The sequence below is a fragment of the Halichoeres trimaculatus genome, unplaced genomic scaffold, assembly GCF_033239565.1.
Source record: "Halichoeres trimaculatus isolate MK-OKI-2021-1 unplaced genomic scaffold, fHalTri1.1 fHalTri1_scaffold_14, whole genome shotgun sequence".
NCBI lineage: Eukaryota > Metazoa > Chordata > Actinopteri > Labriformes > Labridae > Halichoeres > Halichoeres trimaculatus.
The window spans coordinates 12,179,480-12,195,220 of record NW_027437192.1 but is presented as its reverse complement, the minus strand read 5'-3'; the positions used below and the strand labels follow the sequence as shown (position 1 = coordinate 12,195,220).

At 40.8% G+C, this 15,741-nt stretch overlaps 1 protein-coding gene across 5 annotated transcripts in view; it reads right to left on the bottom strand.

Annotated features, from left to right (window-relative positions):
- The window catches only part of LOC141803459 (RNA-binding motif, single-stranded-interacting protein 3), a 372,997-nt gene that overhangs the window by 157,333 nt on the left and 199,923 nt on the right, over positions 1 to 15,741 (bottom strand). For all 5 annotated transcript variants that reach the window (XM_074687515.1, XM_074687514.1, XM_074687516.1 and 2 more), the window contains one exon: positions 8,883 to 8,974. In XM_074687515.1, the coding sequence (XP_074543616.1) occupies positions 8,883 to 8,974 (92 nt within the window). The remainder of the gene's footprint in view (positions 1 to 8,882; positions 8,975 to 15,741) is intronic.

The following is a 15,741-nucleotide window of genomic DNA, read 5'->3' as shown; positions in this document are numbered from 1 at the left end:
ATTGAAGGTTTATTAGATCCATTTTTTGTTGGACATCAATAAAAGCATATACATAAACAGCTAAACAGCACTGATACCCAAATGATTTCATTGTATTTGTGCAATCTATCTGCACATGTTATAACTATATCTCCTCCATAAAACCAATGTGTAGATACAGGTCCCCATACTGACATCTATGTAGGTATTACTATCTATGCTGATACCAATACTGACAACAATACAGATACTGATACAAATACAAACACCAGTGCCAATATTGATACACATACCTATGAAGATATTGATACCAACACTAATACCAACACCGATACCCATACAGATACTAGTACTAATGCCAATATCAAAACCAAAACAGACACTGATGTTATTTGGACCGCCAATACTAAAACCTAAAATGATGCCTATGCAGATATCAATATGAAGACAAAAGCCAATTCTGATGCCAATACAGATACCTACACTAAAACCAACAACAAAACCTTAAATGTAACGTATGAAGATATCAATACCTATACTAATATTGATACAGTTTCTGATACTATCAGTGCCAGTATTAAAACCAATACAGATACCAATACTGATACTAAAACTAAGTCCAAGACCATAAATGATAAAGACGAATATATCAGTACCAATACCTATACTGATACAGATATAGAAAAAAATAACCATGACATTACTCAAAATGAAGCCTATGGAGATATCAATGCCCAAACCAACAATGATACTGATATTTTTGTCATTGAAAATATTGAAACCAATACTGATATTGATTTCAATACAAATGCCAAAATCCAAAATGATACCTATGCATATATCAATACAAACATTGATACCTGTGGTAACACTGCCAATCTTCATACCGATACAGACTCTATTACCTAATACTAATCAAGGGGCAACATCTGGTTAGTAAAAATTAAGCCTATGAGGAAGTGCTAAAAGTTGATGTTCATCGAGAATCCACTTGAAGCTGGTTGCAGAAAGACTGGGAGTCACATACACACCCAGCGGTTAAAAAAACGGACTTTTATGGCATTAAAAAGCATATTTACAGCCTGGTTCAAAAAACGGCTTGGGTCTAAAACATTGTTTTCACTATCGGCCCACACTGTACAGAAAGGGAATTTTTTTTCTAAATCTGTGGTTTAGAAGTTATTAGGATTGTTTGATTTTTGATTTTTTCAGAGGCACAGCTCAGGTCATGTGACTGGCAGGCACCCTGTAGCTGTTCGAAGGGAAACTCACAGCAGGCGTCACATAAATGTGGCTTGGCTGTCGGTGGATTGGCTTAATTTTGTGGCTTTAGGAAAAACAAACAGGTGGAGGCAGAGGCTACATCCATCTTTTAAACAGTCTGTGATACAAATACCAATAGTAACACTTAAAATTAGACCTATGCCAATGCCAGTACAGTTTCTTATACCTACAGATACATGGACTGATATCTGGTGTCCTCTGGATTCAAACACAATAAAGTTCCCATGTCACTGCTGGAAAATTACAGTGTTGTAGTGATTTACCTGAAACCTGTTGAAGTTTTGTAGGCTAAAAGATTAATGGTTATGACTTGGCACATCTAGTACCGTTCTTGCCAGTGCCCAATGCTTCATACTGCATTTTATGCAGACTGCAAGGCAGTCAGTGATTCTAGGACTGTTATGTAGTAATGATACCAGTATGGTAACAGAATTAATATATCTATCAGAGAATCTCCAAGTATGACACACCGTACCATCTACAGCATAATTAGTTATGACGCAACTGCTTGCAAGTCTTCTCTTTTCTCCCCTCATCTCTTCATCTTTCCTTCTCCCTCATCCCCAGCCCTCCTCCTGAAAAGTGATAGGTTTGTAACTTTATTCATTAGTGCTGGCCGGTCTCCTGCTGTACCGGCTGTCTGGCTGGCAGGCCTCTCCCTCACACGTTCCAGCCTGCTTTCTTTCTGCAGTGTCCCTCACTTTTTTTTTTTGTCTCCCCCTTGTCTCAGATTCTCTCACACTCTTTCCTAACTTCTTATTCCTCGTCCCTTCTTTTCTCCCCAGCTCTACCTGATTTCTTACTTTCTTTCCCTCTCTCTTTTTCTCACAGCCCCGGCACGTCTCTTCACTGCTCTGCGAAATAATTTACCGCACGCAGCGCTCCTGCGGATGATTGAAGCGTAATTAGACAGCAGAGACAGAGGAAGCCGGTGGAGGTGCTCGGGAGCCGGCGCTCGTCAGATGGTCCGTCTCACTCTCACTGGCTTTGCCCTTCAAAACTATCACTTCTGCAGGAGGAGCAGGGAAGGGACGGTGAGCTGCGCCCTGCACAACTAAATGACTAACTGCAGAATTAATATGCTGGAAAGATATGTTATCTTCTTTATGAGTCAGAATACATCACGGCACTGCAGATGCACTGTTTCAACGGTGATCAACCTTTTCCTTTAATTCTTATTCACCACTGACTACGGTAAAGCAGGAAAAAAGTGTCTCATCCTGAAACAAAATTGTTAAAAGTTGTTTGAACTGGAGTGAACTTTACTGAGGTAACTTTGAGCTGTGCAGTGTCCAAAACTTGTCACCACGTTGGGCAGGCATTAAAGCCACAAGTGCTTGCTACAGGGTGAAACTATAAATAAAAAGTTCTTCAAACCATATGCTTTCCTGCTGTCTTGCACCACACGCTGTATCTAAATATGGAGCATAGCAGACAAAAAATATGGCAGCAAATGAGCAGCCGGTGAGTGACTGCAATCATAAGGATGCCCTTGTCGATGGCAGCTTTTGGGAGAAAGTGCTGATCACCACGCTGTGTTCAGACACCATATGCTTTGCAAACAAACACTGCAGTGGATGTCAGAGGGGAGACGGCATCAGATTCAAGGTGGTGAACATCGAACAGAGAGGTGAGTGATGCTGCTGAGTGAGCACCTGTATCCCCAAAAGTATGTCCAATTATCCTGCTGCATTCACAGTACAATACATTTCCCCTGGCATTCTTCCCCAGATTTAACCCGTGGTAGGGAGGGGAAGGGTTCGCTCAGCTAGCTGTTGTCAGCAGCCAAATGTAAGAGCACTGTCAGCCTTCCCTTTGATTATCACCCAGAGGTCACCCTGTGTTGAGCTGAACCGTGGGGTCTGTGGGTGTCAACGGAGCTAAGACGTCAGAGGAGTCACCTTTAGAGGATAATAAGAAGACTGCTGACTGACTGCGGACCACCCAGAGGGGGATCCGTGCTTTTCACATGAATATAAATGTGATATTGACAGGGAATTTTCTCCATCTTGAAGAGGGGGTAGAGGAAAAAGACAGAGGGAGTTTAAGGGAGTAAGAATAAACGGTTGAGAGGGAATGAACACTCCGGTTCGCTTCGCATCGTTAAACCATCTGAAGCATCCGCTGGTGACTACTGCTTGATGGGCCAGTGCTAGCTGTGTGTTATCATAAACATTTGGGATTCACTTCATGGAGGCACTTTAATGACGCTTTTAGCATAATTTCCTCCACTATAATGTGAAGTGAAGGGCAAGCAGCGCCTTTCTGTCTCCCTGCAGCTTGGGTGAAGCGTATAAATATTGGTTATTGGGATGAAGGCACACTGCACCAAAGGCTTCTATCCGGCTGTCTAAACCAACCTATTGACCAGAAACTCTCCGCTCATTTGTTTGACACTTCACACAAGGAGAAAAAAAAAGGTCACACAGTTCACTCCCAACTTGTGGTATATAAAGCAGCTAGTCTGAGGAAAAACCTAAAACCTGACAATCTGGACAGACAGACAGAACATCAGCGTGGCACAAGAAAAGTTCTGTGGTCAAGTTAACAATACTCAAAATGATATGTCAACTGACAAATTTAAATCTCAAAGAATTAAATTAATTAATAAGACATACAACAGGTTATATTCTATAAAAATTCAAACAAAGCCCAGTGACAGATATTATTTACCTCTGTGAAGGGAGTTATTTTTTTGGGAGAGTTTGTCTGTGAACACCATAACTCAAAAACTAACAAGCGGCTCTTGATGAAATTTTCAGGAAATGTTCAAGATGGGATAAAGAAGAAGTGGTTAAATTTTGGAGATGATCCGGATCACCGTCTGGATCCAGGACTTTTTTACAGGATTATTTATCATTGTGAGATAGGGCCGTTTACACCATATGTGTATATAACTCCACGGTAAATGGTCGGATTGCTTTGCAAAACAACACAAGACAAGGTCATTTTTGACAGATGTAAAAGTACAATCCAGATCCTGGCAATATTCTGGATACTAAGATCCAGAATATGATATAAGTACTTGGTCATCATAATTTTCAACACTGTCAGGTAACAAATTATCGTACAAACCTGCAACTGACACCTTGTAGCAGACAGTCTGCTGAAAGGGAGTATAACATTAAAGTAGGACTAAACTGTTGCGTGAAAATCACAATATGCTCTTGGAGGTCTGCGCTCTTGGAGGGCTTTTCTCGTTCATATCTTAAGATATTAAGTTCTTCAGATCACATTCTGTTTGGCTCATGATTCCTGAGTAACTCATTACTTGAGTTCACACAACAATGCAAGACAATAGGATTAAAAGGTTCTACTGTAATACGACATTGAAGACACGATGAGATACAATGTGATATGATACACTACGATAGGAATTGATAATGATAAGGATATGATATAATGAAATGAGATGCATCACAATATGATGCAATACACTTTACAGTATGAAACACAGTGGGACACAATATGTTATGAAGGGACACGATTCAAAGTGACATGTTATGATGAGACACAACATGAACAGAATTTTTTGAGCATCATAGTATTTTTGGTGAGATCTGAGGTAAGTGAATCCCACTTTGAAGTTTGTTTTGGCCCTGCGTTTGTATAGCTTAAAAGCAGGTTGTACATTGTCAGTCTATAGGATGTTTGAGTTGTTTCACTAATTCTTGGCCGGCTTGAGAGGAAAAAGACAAGAATGAAAAAAACAAAAAGAGAAAGCGGAAAAGGACAGCTTTGTTTTCATTCAGGCTTTTATCAGCCGAAGCCGACTGCAGCCAGAATGGGGAGGGATGATTTCCATAAAGACTGGCTGTTGTCTGAAAGCAAGCAGCTGTCAGGCGGAATTACCTCTCCGACACAGACACCACAATCGAGGGTGCCCTTCCCATAATTCAGTCTGATTGGCTCAAGGGGAAAATGGCAGCCTGCGGAGAGTGAGGCCAGCGGCTGCTTGACAGGTTTGCATTTGCAAAGCTTTTACCTGTTATCATTCTGTCTGCTTGACGTGTCAGTTTCCTGTGTTCAGAAAGCTACCTGAACAAAGTGACAGAGAAAATGGAGTCCAGGGAGTGAAGAGGAAAACGTGTAAAGTTAATATCCTCCTTTAGTGCACACCCACATACACACAAACACATAAACAAGAGCGGAATACATAATTAATGCTTAAAAGTATGTTTTCTGCTCACCGATGATTGATTAACTTGTCTGAGACCCGGGGAGGGATGCATTTTTCATACGGTGTATTAACTTTTCACCAATCATTCAGCTGTTTAATCTGGATTCCAGCAGTGGTATGTACGTACATATGGTGGAAAATGTCGGCAGAGCAAAGTATAGAATTCCCTTTGATGTACTGGACTATTGTTAAGACATGCTGTAGACCAAAGAGGTGTTTATTTCCAACCAGCATTGATGAAACATCAAAGCTAATACACCTTTTTGATGTTTGGCCAGTTTTGTCAATCCTACTTTCATACCTTTGCTCCAAAGACAGAATAACATCTGAGGCAATTAGCCTAGCTTAGCATTAAAAGAGGCAGCTTTAATGCAACAGCCACCCTTGTTGCATTGTTGTTGTTTTTTGTAATCTTGGTGAAAAAATATGCCTGCATTTAACTTAAACAAAACCAACCTCCCTTTGTTCCAATTGTCATGCGAAGCTAGGCTAATTGCTGCCTATGCTCAAGTTCAACTGTGTACACACAAACTTACAGACTGGGTTCATCACTTTGTAGTGAAGTATGCCTGCCAAAGGTTGAAACAGATCTGTTCTGTATATCAGAAATTTAAAAACTGATGTTCAGTGGTTGTACTTCATATTAGCAATATGCTTCTGCATCAATTTGTAAATGCAAATTTAATTTGCAACAAATTGAGTTTCAATAAGGTTCAGATTTCAAACTGCAGTCTTTAAAATTGTAGCTAAAAGGGAAGATACTGTCAGAAATGTTTTCAAAATAATTACATTTATTTTCACACAAAAAGTGTATGCATTTTATCCATACCAGCTTAAATATTGAAATATTTTGTGTATGAATAGACCATAAATGCACAAGCACAGGCACAAATATGTGCACCCTGTCAAGTTCAATCCCAGGCCTACACCTGTGTACAAATGTACACCCAAACACACACACATGCTCCCCACCTATGCTAAGTGCTCTTATCTGTGACTCGTGTAGAGGTGAGTGACAGGAAGGGAGGCGCAGGGGGGAAGTGTCCTTTAGGTGTCTTAATTATGGCTCCTCTCCTCCTTCTTGCTGTCACCATCCCCAGGGGAGGGCAAGACAAAAGGAAGGCAATGTTTCATCTCTGCTGCATTGGTATTTCAAATTCCAAGGGGAGTGAGGGGAGAGACGGCAGGCTGCAACACTGGAGGAAGAGGAGGAAATCGAGTGACACTTCCCTTTTTTCTCCTGTGTTTCTCTCTGCTCTGCAGCTGTGTTTAAAATAAGGCACCGTAATAAAAGCGTTTTAATGGCGTCAAGTCAGGAAAAAAGGCACAACTTGATTACTGTGACGGTTTTATTTAATGAGCTCAAAGCCTCTGGCTCTGACTTGCTATTCCTTTATTACTTTGTTGTGGAGAGATATATGTGACAAAATGGAGCGGAGGGAGCGGGAGAATGAGGCGGAATGCTCTCACTGTGGCGTTACCAATCGTCTTTGTGATTTACACCTCTCTGAATGCACACCTGGGTTTTTCATCCGGCCTCTGCGGGGGATTGCTTCTCCGCCATGACAGAGCAGAGGGTGTCAGAGACACCTTGGCAGGTAGGCAGACACAAAGACAGCCTGCTGTTAATTATTGATGGGAATAAATTGCACTCATTGGATGTTTGGCAGGGCGACACATGGTGAGTGTGAATACAAATGCGTTTCTGAATATGTGAAAATATGGGAGGGAACAGTGCTGAGCAAAAGAGGAGGAGCTGATAGAGTGATGGTGGTGATACCTGCTAAAGAGACATTAGAGAGACCCAGAGGGAGTCTATAAAGGCAAACTACCCCTTAATGTCTCTCACAAGTGTGATAAAAGAACGGAGCAACAGCGCAGAACACTGGCCTCTCCATTTGTGTGAACAGAGCTATCGGCAAACAAGCTATTGTGCACAAATGCTAATAGAAAATGATTTTATGATGGTGCCGCCTTCCTACAAACACACATATATATGCAAACAAACGTTCCCAAAAAGGTCAGCTCTTTGTTTTAGGGACACAAGACCTCTCTGTGGAAAATATTGACCGAGTAAGGGACCGATGCAAAGTGTGGTCTTAAAACGAGAAAGGCAAAGAGCACGGCTTCTTATCTGTATTCTGAGAGCCGGGCCTCTTATAAATATTGGAAGAAGGACACCAGTGGGGGAGAGGAAACGGCCAAATGGTGCGTTTGAGAAATGGCACACCTGAGCACCGCGTGGAATATCATCTCCTCCTGTCAGATCTCATCCCATTTGATCAAAATAATTGCCGCCTTCATCGTTGTCATCAATTCTGTCATCTTCAGCCGGCGCCATCGCCGTTCTCCATCTCATCATTTGGCTTTGAGGGGTGTGTGTGCGTGTGGGGGGAGGGGGGAGGGGGGATTTCTGGATCAGATAAAAAGCGGACCATCTCGTCTGAGAAAATCACTCATGGTGTATCGTCGGAGTAATCACCATATTCATTGCTTTAATGCTACTGACATTTTGTTCACCTATTTAGATATTCTGACACCTGCAAATCATCGGCTGGTACAGAAATAGCCTCGTCTATCACAGGTGTGCGGACAGAAGGCCCTGCTGTGCTTCACTTTATGGTTATTCTCCGTGCAGTCAGGATGGGGATTAAGAACTTAGAAAAAAAAAGTTATAAAATGATATGGGGATCACTGCTAGCTTAAGAGACTTCACAGTCAGCCAAATATGCAAAAGTCTTCAGCGAGTTACAATCTGGGGGTACAAGATTGAAAGTTTAAATGATGAATAAGTGCACACACTGCCAATGCACAGCCATACATCTTCATGTGTGTCTTTGGCTTTATTGTGCAACTCACTTAGGCCCTTCTCAAACAGCTTGTCTCATCTGCTCCCACTTTGGCTGCCTAATAATTCAGCTCAAAACAAGTCAAGCAGCCGGTCAGACTTCAATTACAACAGGACGTGCTCACAGACTAGCAACCTGGTTAGTTTGTTGTGGAAAGAGGCAACACATACACATACACAGTTATTCTGACGTGTAACTAGGTCCACGTTGGCCCCTTAAAGCAAGAGAGCAGCTCATTTACAAGTGACGTCTTGACACTGGATTGTATAAGATGACAGCTCTGCTCTGTCACTGAGTGTGAGTGAAATCGAACAGACCTACACACACCGCAGTGGCCTCCTCACATGTCATAAAAGACATAAATGTAATTACAAAGGTGGTCTCACATCAGACGGGAGACGTTTTCTCATTCAGTGGCAAAGAAATGAGGAGAATTACTTTCTATAAAACTGTGTTTATGGTCAGAACCAGTTTGCATGTGGGACACTTTCAGATCCACTTAAATCTATTAAGTGTGTTAAATCCCCTGAATGAGCAGCAAAGTGCTAATAATAATGCAAAAGGAGGTGTTGTTTTCAAACAGTCTTTACCTTGGCCATTTGGGCCTGCACCCCGGTGGCTTTGAGAGACGACACGGCCTTCTGTGCTGCAGCTGGGCTGTCAAAATCCACAAAGCCATAGCCTGGAGAGAGAAGAGAAAAGAGAAAGAAAAAAAGGGGGCAGGCTTTAGTTCTGGAAAAATGAAGGCAGATGACTAACAAGGAGACTGACAGGCACTTGGTAATTGTAGCAGTAATAGGTTGGTAACATGACTACAGAGGCTGCCAGTTCTCATATCTGGTGAGCACTACATTGTTTGATAATTAGCGACACTGACGTTCATAGGGGGATGCTATGCATCTTAATTAGCAGCATGGATGAGCGATTTAGTAATAACAAACCCCGGCACCCTGCCCACCTCCACCTCCGACTCCCGACTCCACAGACGGATGCAAACACAGATGCACACACTTTGGCGCAGACACACACAAACAAACCTCGTGGCATGCAAATCAAGAATAAAGACCATCAGCGTAGGAGAGAATCTTTTTTGTTGTGCAGTTTAATGAGACTCAAATGCATTAATTTCACCTTGTGGAATAATTCATGGAATGGTAATTTTCTGATTGAAAGTCCATGATTAAAGAAATAACTCACACTCACAAACTCGGGGAGACGATTCAATTAAGTCTTCACAACATCGGCGAGTCGTTTTCAGTTTTCACTTGTTCAGCTTTTTGATTTTCAGAGACCGTGAGGTTGGATGGCCTACATCGTATTCCTCAACACCCGGCATATTAACACAACCCCATTTCACAGCCTCCATAATCCTCTCCACGGTAACAAATCTCTCAAAGGTTGACAGCATACCAGAGACGTTGGCACTTCTCCTTCACTCTTCCTTCAAATCCAGCTCTTTACCATGCATATAAACCTAAATGTATTTCTCATAAATGTAGCCTCTGTCCATTTTTTTGTCCTCCCACTCACATTTTTTTCCTGACATTAACAGCCACCAACCCCCTGTCCTGAAATTCATCACAAGAAGAAAGCGGAGGAATGGAATCTGCGGATGTGATTTATGAGTTATTGTGAGCCCGACGTTCTGCGGGATGTATCGGAGACGGGGGTCACGTCTGTGTTAATTAAAATTTGGAGGCAGATTAAAAGCAGTCAATGGCGCCCTCTGATCCGCTGTTTCAGAAGGAAAGTGTAATTAGAAAAGGATAATGGGTGTAAGGCGGGGGGATACTCAGTGCCGTGGTTGCCCCATGGTGTACACTCACAGCCTCCAACAAACAGCAAACATCTCACTTTGGAGGTGTGATGGTGGCGGAGGCGGTGTTGAGGGGGTGGGGTGTTGGGGTCATTTTCCTGCCTGATGGAGGTAAAGGAGTGTGGAGTAATGTGAAAATCATAACCTGTGGCGGAGGAGAATTCGAGTGCGAGGACTGATTAATGGCCAGCTGTTAGAGTGTGGCTGGGAGGGGCCGGGCTCTAATTGTAGAAATATGAAGAGCCAGAGGGAGAGATTCAAATACCTGAGACAGTCTGAGAAACTCAACCACCTCTTCAAACACTTTATATCCCCTAGACCAGTTTTTAAACAGGCAGCGAGACTGTGCATCCAACCACTTGGCTTATTTTGTCTAGATTAAAAGAGCATAAAAAGGCACTTTATGGAGGAATAGTTTAATGAAGAGGGTGCTTTCAGCCAAATTATAGAAAATAACACTCTCTCTGTCTCTGCTTCAAGAGTATCCAGCCATGCATATCCCTGAAAAAGTCACAGGCCACAACTTTAGACTTCTGCCTAATAAAATAGAAGAAAATTTTGGCTGGGGTGAAGCTGTATTAAACATGGATAATTTGAGTGACATCAGCCATTGGATTTCAAAAGTGCCCATAAATTAGGTACCCACATTATGCCACATTATTCAAACCCAAACCAGATTATCTAAAACAACATTAGTCTTATGTACAATGAGTATGAATGGAGGATGGAAGTATGGAAACTAACACTGTTTTCTCCTAGTAAGCTGTAGATGCGTCTAAATTTGCAGGTTACAAATCATGAGTGCAAAAATGAACATGAATTTTTCTTTCATTTCTCTTTGGTTGCCCTGTATATGACAAATTAATTTTTAAAATTTCACTTAGTAAATGCTTTTGTCTAAGTCAATGTTAAACACTGGAGGTATATTACCTTGCTCAAGGGTACCTTGACAGTGCTTAGAAATTTATACTAACATCTCTCCAGCTATCAGTCCAATTCCTAATCATCAGTCCATACTGGGACTTGAACCAGCAACCCACTGGTCACAAACCCAAGTTTCTAGGGCCTGAACTACATCCGCCTAGTTACTGTTTTTCTTGTTCCTTTCTTTGTTTAAATTACAAGTCAAAACATAAAAACCTAAGGGGCATTTCAATATTTCTTAGGATATTTCTTTTTAAAGAGAGCACGAGATCAAAACATTTTATGTAATTTCATTTTCTGTGTGGCACCAGATCACAGCAGAAGTAATTGAAGGTCATCTCTGTCATAGATCAGGTCTTGTTCTTTTGTTCAAAAGACTAAAAAGCCTTATGTTATTTATCTCAAAATTCACAACCACCACAAGAAAAACAGAAAAAAAGTCTCTGGGTGAAACAAAGTGTTAGATTAGTTAATAAAGTAAATAAATAGTTAATGAATAGCAATATAATTTGAATTGACTCATATCAACACAGCATATTCTATAATATATACTAATATAAAACATAACAGGTATCCTAATACATGGAATGGTATAGTATGGTTGTATAGTATTGTAATGTATTGTAATGTTCCAGATCATATCATATCATATCATATCATATCATATCATATCATATCATATCATATCATATCATATCATATCATATCATATCATATCATCTCATATCATATCATATCATATATCATATCATATCATATCATATCATATCATATCATCATATCATATCATATCATATCATAGTGCAATGTGTTTTATTGTAATATATCGTACTGTGTCGTAAAGTATGGTATCAATTTTTTAAACTTCTCAGCATTCAGTTTTTTCTAAATTAGGAAAGGCTGACCTTGAGCAAACGCACTATGTTTTTGTATGAAAACACCTCAAATCCCTGTAACAGCCTAAATGTATTACACAGTGCAGTGTTATGCACTTTCTGCATATTTTCGTGGAGATTTGGGCATAAAAATGTTAAACCTAGAAAGCCTTTTTTGTTTGTTTACATTATCTCTGACACCTTAAACAGAGTGTAGTCCTCATTCTGTGAGCTCTTTCTGTCTAATGTGAAATTATTTACCATATCTATAGCATCCCAGCCCCAGTGTTAGTATGAGCGCTGACTAGCCTAGAGGCACACTGAATAAAATAAATCAGTGAATAATTTGGTTTCACTTTGTAAACTTCCTATGCAGCCTTCTTAGAAACTAGTGATTATTTCATGTTATTCTTCTTGGTGAGGAAAACTTGCATAGACTCTGTTCTCCTGAGCTGTGCTGCTGACATAAGAACTGAGAGCAGTGATAGCCAAACACAGGTCAGAGCTGCTGACATCTCACTTACTGTACGAGGTGGATATTCAGAAACACATTAGCCCAAACCTCCCACTGGGTCTCTGTGAGGCTCAGATTGGAGAAGACCAAAGTGTGTATTTTACATCACTTTAAGACTCAATAAACTGTTGGCTGATACTTTGGGAGTCTCTACATTTCTTAGTTTTGCAACACATTTTTAAAAACAGCGTTTCTCCTTTTATTTCTTGAGAATCTTAGTTTTCTACATTGATTGTGAGGTCATTAATGCAAGGCTACTGTGTGTTTTATTGGAAGGAAACACTGTTGTAAAAAACTGATGCTGCACCACAAAGAGATGGATCCCTCTTTTCAAACATGGCCAAGAAAAAACTAAACCAGGCTACAAACCACCAGAGGGAAGTGTTTGTGCAACTTCAGGGGAAAGAACCCTTTAACATGGTCAATTATATAAATATTTAGCCCCTTCTGAATCTAAGAACATGTTAACAGCACATTAAGAGAGCCACAGAATGTTACTCCAGCTCTTGAGGTGATGCCTGATTATCTTTAATAATACTTTCCCTGTGGTGGAGTGTCCCTGTAGTGGACACTTGGACCCACAATATAATATTCTGCCGGCTACCACCTGGAGTGCACTTATCAAACTTTCAGCAGGATGAGGATTTTAGAGAATGCTGACCTATATTCAGACGGCTTTGAATGGAGGAAGAAGTGAGAGGAAGGCACACAGAAAGAGTGCGAGAGAAAAGGGAGCGCTCTAAAGAAACGCAGGGTGAGGACGGGGGTTATTTGGGGTCAGCTGACTGCGCTGAAGAAAGACTGAGCTGACAGTCAGCAAGCCGTCTGCAGCGATAGATCCCGTTTGCTCTAAGCCTGAGCCGTTATTGTCGATGATATGCGTAATGATTCTGTAATGTGGGATGTTTGATCTGTAGCCACAGGGTGAAACTGTTACAGGCTTGTTTTGTGGAAAAGGGAATAATTGAGCGATGTGAAGTCTTTATCTGTGCTTTTATCAGGCGGAATGGTTGCAGAGGTGAAAGATTAGTCAGAGTCTTTAAGTGTATATGTGTGAGAGCGCATGGAAACTCTCTCTTAATGCTAGTCACAATTTATTTCAGCATTATTCCAACAAAGAATGATGTGGAGCAACCTGATGGTATAATTTAAAGTTGACCAAACCCTAAGGAATGATGAAGGATCCTTACTTAAAGAGGGAGTATTGTGCTTTTTTTTAGGCCTAGTGTTGTCTCTCTGGTTTTCTTGTAGGAGCTTAACATGATTTACAGCTCCAAAAAAAACACATATTTTTCCCACTCTGGTGTATTAGAAAAACCCATTTTAAAGCCTTTGTCTGAAAAATGTTGGTTTAGCTGTTGTCTCTTTTAGGCTTCTCTCTGGTTGGACAGGCTTCTGGAGGCCTGTCAAGGGCGGAGCTCAGGGTGGGCCTTGGTGTTTGAGGCCCAGCCCTTTCACAATCACAAATCACTTATGGGATCGTAATGTAATGACTTCATCATTTTGAAAGTCTCACGAAGATCTGGTCAAGATCTTGTGCTATCAATAGAATTGAAGATTCTGAGCGGATAACAGATGGATTTCTTCTTCTCCTTCTTCTTCTTCTTCTTCTTCTGCTGCTGCTGCTGCTCTCCAAAAGCAATATTTTTGTTACACTGTCAACAGGAGGAGGTGAAATCAGCCTTTGGAATTCAGAATTCATAACTGCTGTCTAGAAGTTTTGACCAATCAGAATCAAGTTTTAAAATGAAATAACCAGGAAATAAAATAACACAGCTTGAAATTTTTCATCCACTCAGAATCTGTTGTATAGACGAATATATGCGTAAAGTAATAACAGGTCTAAATTTTATCATCATGCCAGAGAAATCATTTGTAATCAGTTTAGTAAACTACCCTTTCTGTTGTTTATAAAGATCGTAGAGGATTTCCTCAGGCTGTATCTGAAGAAGTGTGAATGCTCATGAGTTTAGAGATCCTAAGTTTTTCTCATTAAGCAGAAAAACAACATTATAAAATGAGGAAGCTGCATAAAGTTAACAAACTTAAACATCATACATTCACCTACACACAGATACAGGCAGGTATCACTTTAAAAGTGTTCTTTTTTTCTTTCTGAAGCTGAGTACAGTATGTGCTGTAGTGCTGCTGTATTCAATGCGGGTACTCCGGTGTTACTATCTCAAGTGGAATGCAGAGGGCAAGGTGCTGCTTTGAAGCCTCTGCAACAACACAAGCATCCAATCGATAGCTGTCACTTAAAAGCAGCTCAAAGTGACCGACTACATGTATACTTGCTGATAATGTGGCACAGCTGCGGCACAAAAATGCACACGCACACACAGGTCCTTGAGTTAATACATAATATGTACAAAAAAAAGACATGTAAGTACATACTTCAGCTAAAAAAAAAAAAATCTCTGTCCTTCTGAGGGGAATAAAAAGAACATGAGCTCCTGTATCATATTTCCTGCTCTGGCTCTAACAGGGATCCTCTCAAGATAAAAGCACCATCTTCAATCAGTTATATCAGGATGGTGCAATGCTACCACTGCTCTTACTTAACAGTACCCCGAATGACTTTGCCAGTGTGAAAGTGTGTGTGTATGAGGCAGGGTTTTCCCCTGTGGAGGGCTACAACTACTCTAGATGGCACCTCGGGCTACACTCCACACAAAAGTCCTCTGTGGAGAGTACAGATAAGGAAGTCATTACATTGCGTGTATCGACATATCAATCATCCATGCATCATTCATGCACTGTCAAATTATGCTAATCCTAATTACTTGTGGGAAAATTACCATTCTTTATCTGCTAATAGTGGGGATTGTTTGGGGTTTCCCAGCCCAGTTATATCCACCATACAACTTCCCAATGTTCCCATTTTTCACATTCTCATATTCAACGCTAATGATCTCATTTTGCAGCGCATACAATGGAATAATAATGCATTAAGTATGAATAATGAATCAATGACAAGTCACGGAGCATTACAATGGTGGACGGGGCAAACTGCGTAATTGTTTACGTTCTTGTGAGTCATCAAGACGAGTTCTGAGGCTGCTGTTGTTGCACATGTGTGATTAATTAGCAGGGTCGCATGTATGATAATAATTCCTACTTTGCATGTATAAAAGTAATTATGGTTAATAGAGGAGATAGATAGGCTACTCTATGTACAAATATGCATAACAATGGCTGTAATATGATGCTTATGATTCATGGTACAGCACCTGTACAGCATCATAACTGCTCCTGCAGTTCGGTGTGTGTGTGTGTGTGTGTGTGTGTGTGTGTGTGTGTGTGTATGCATGTGTGAT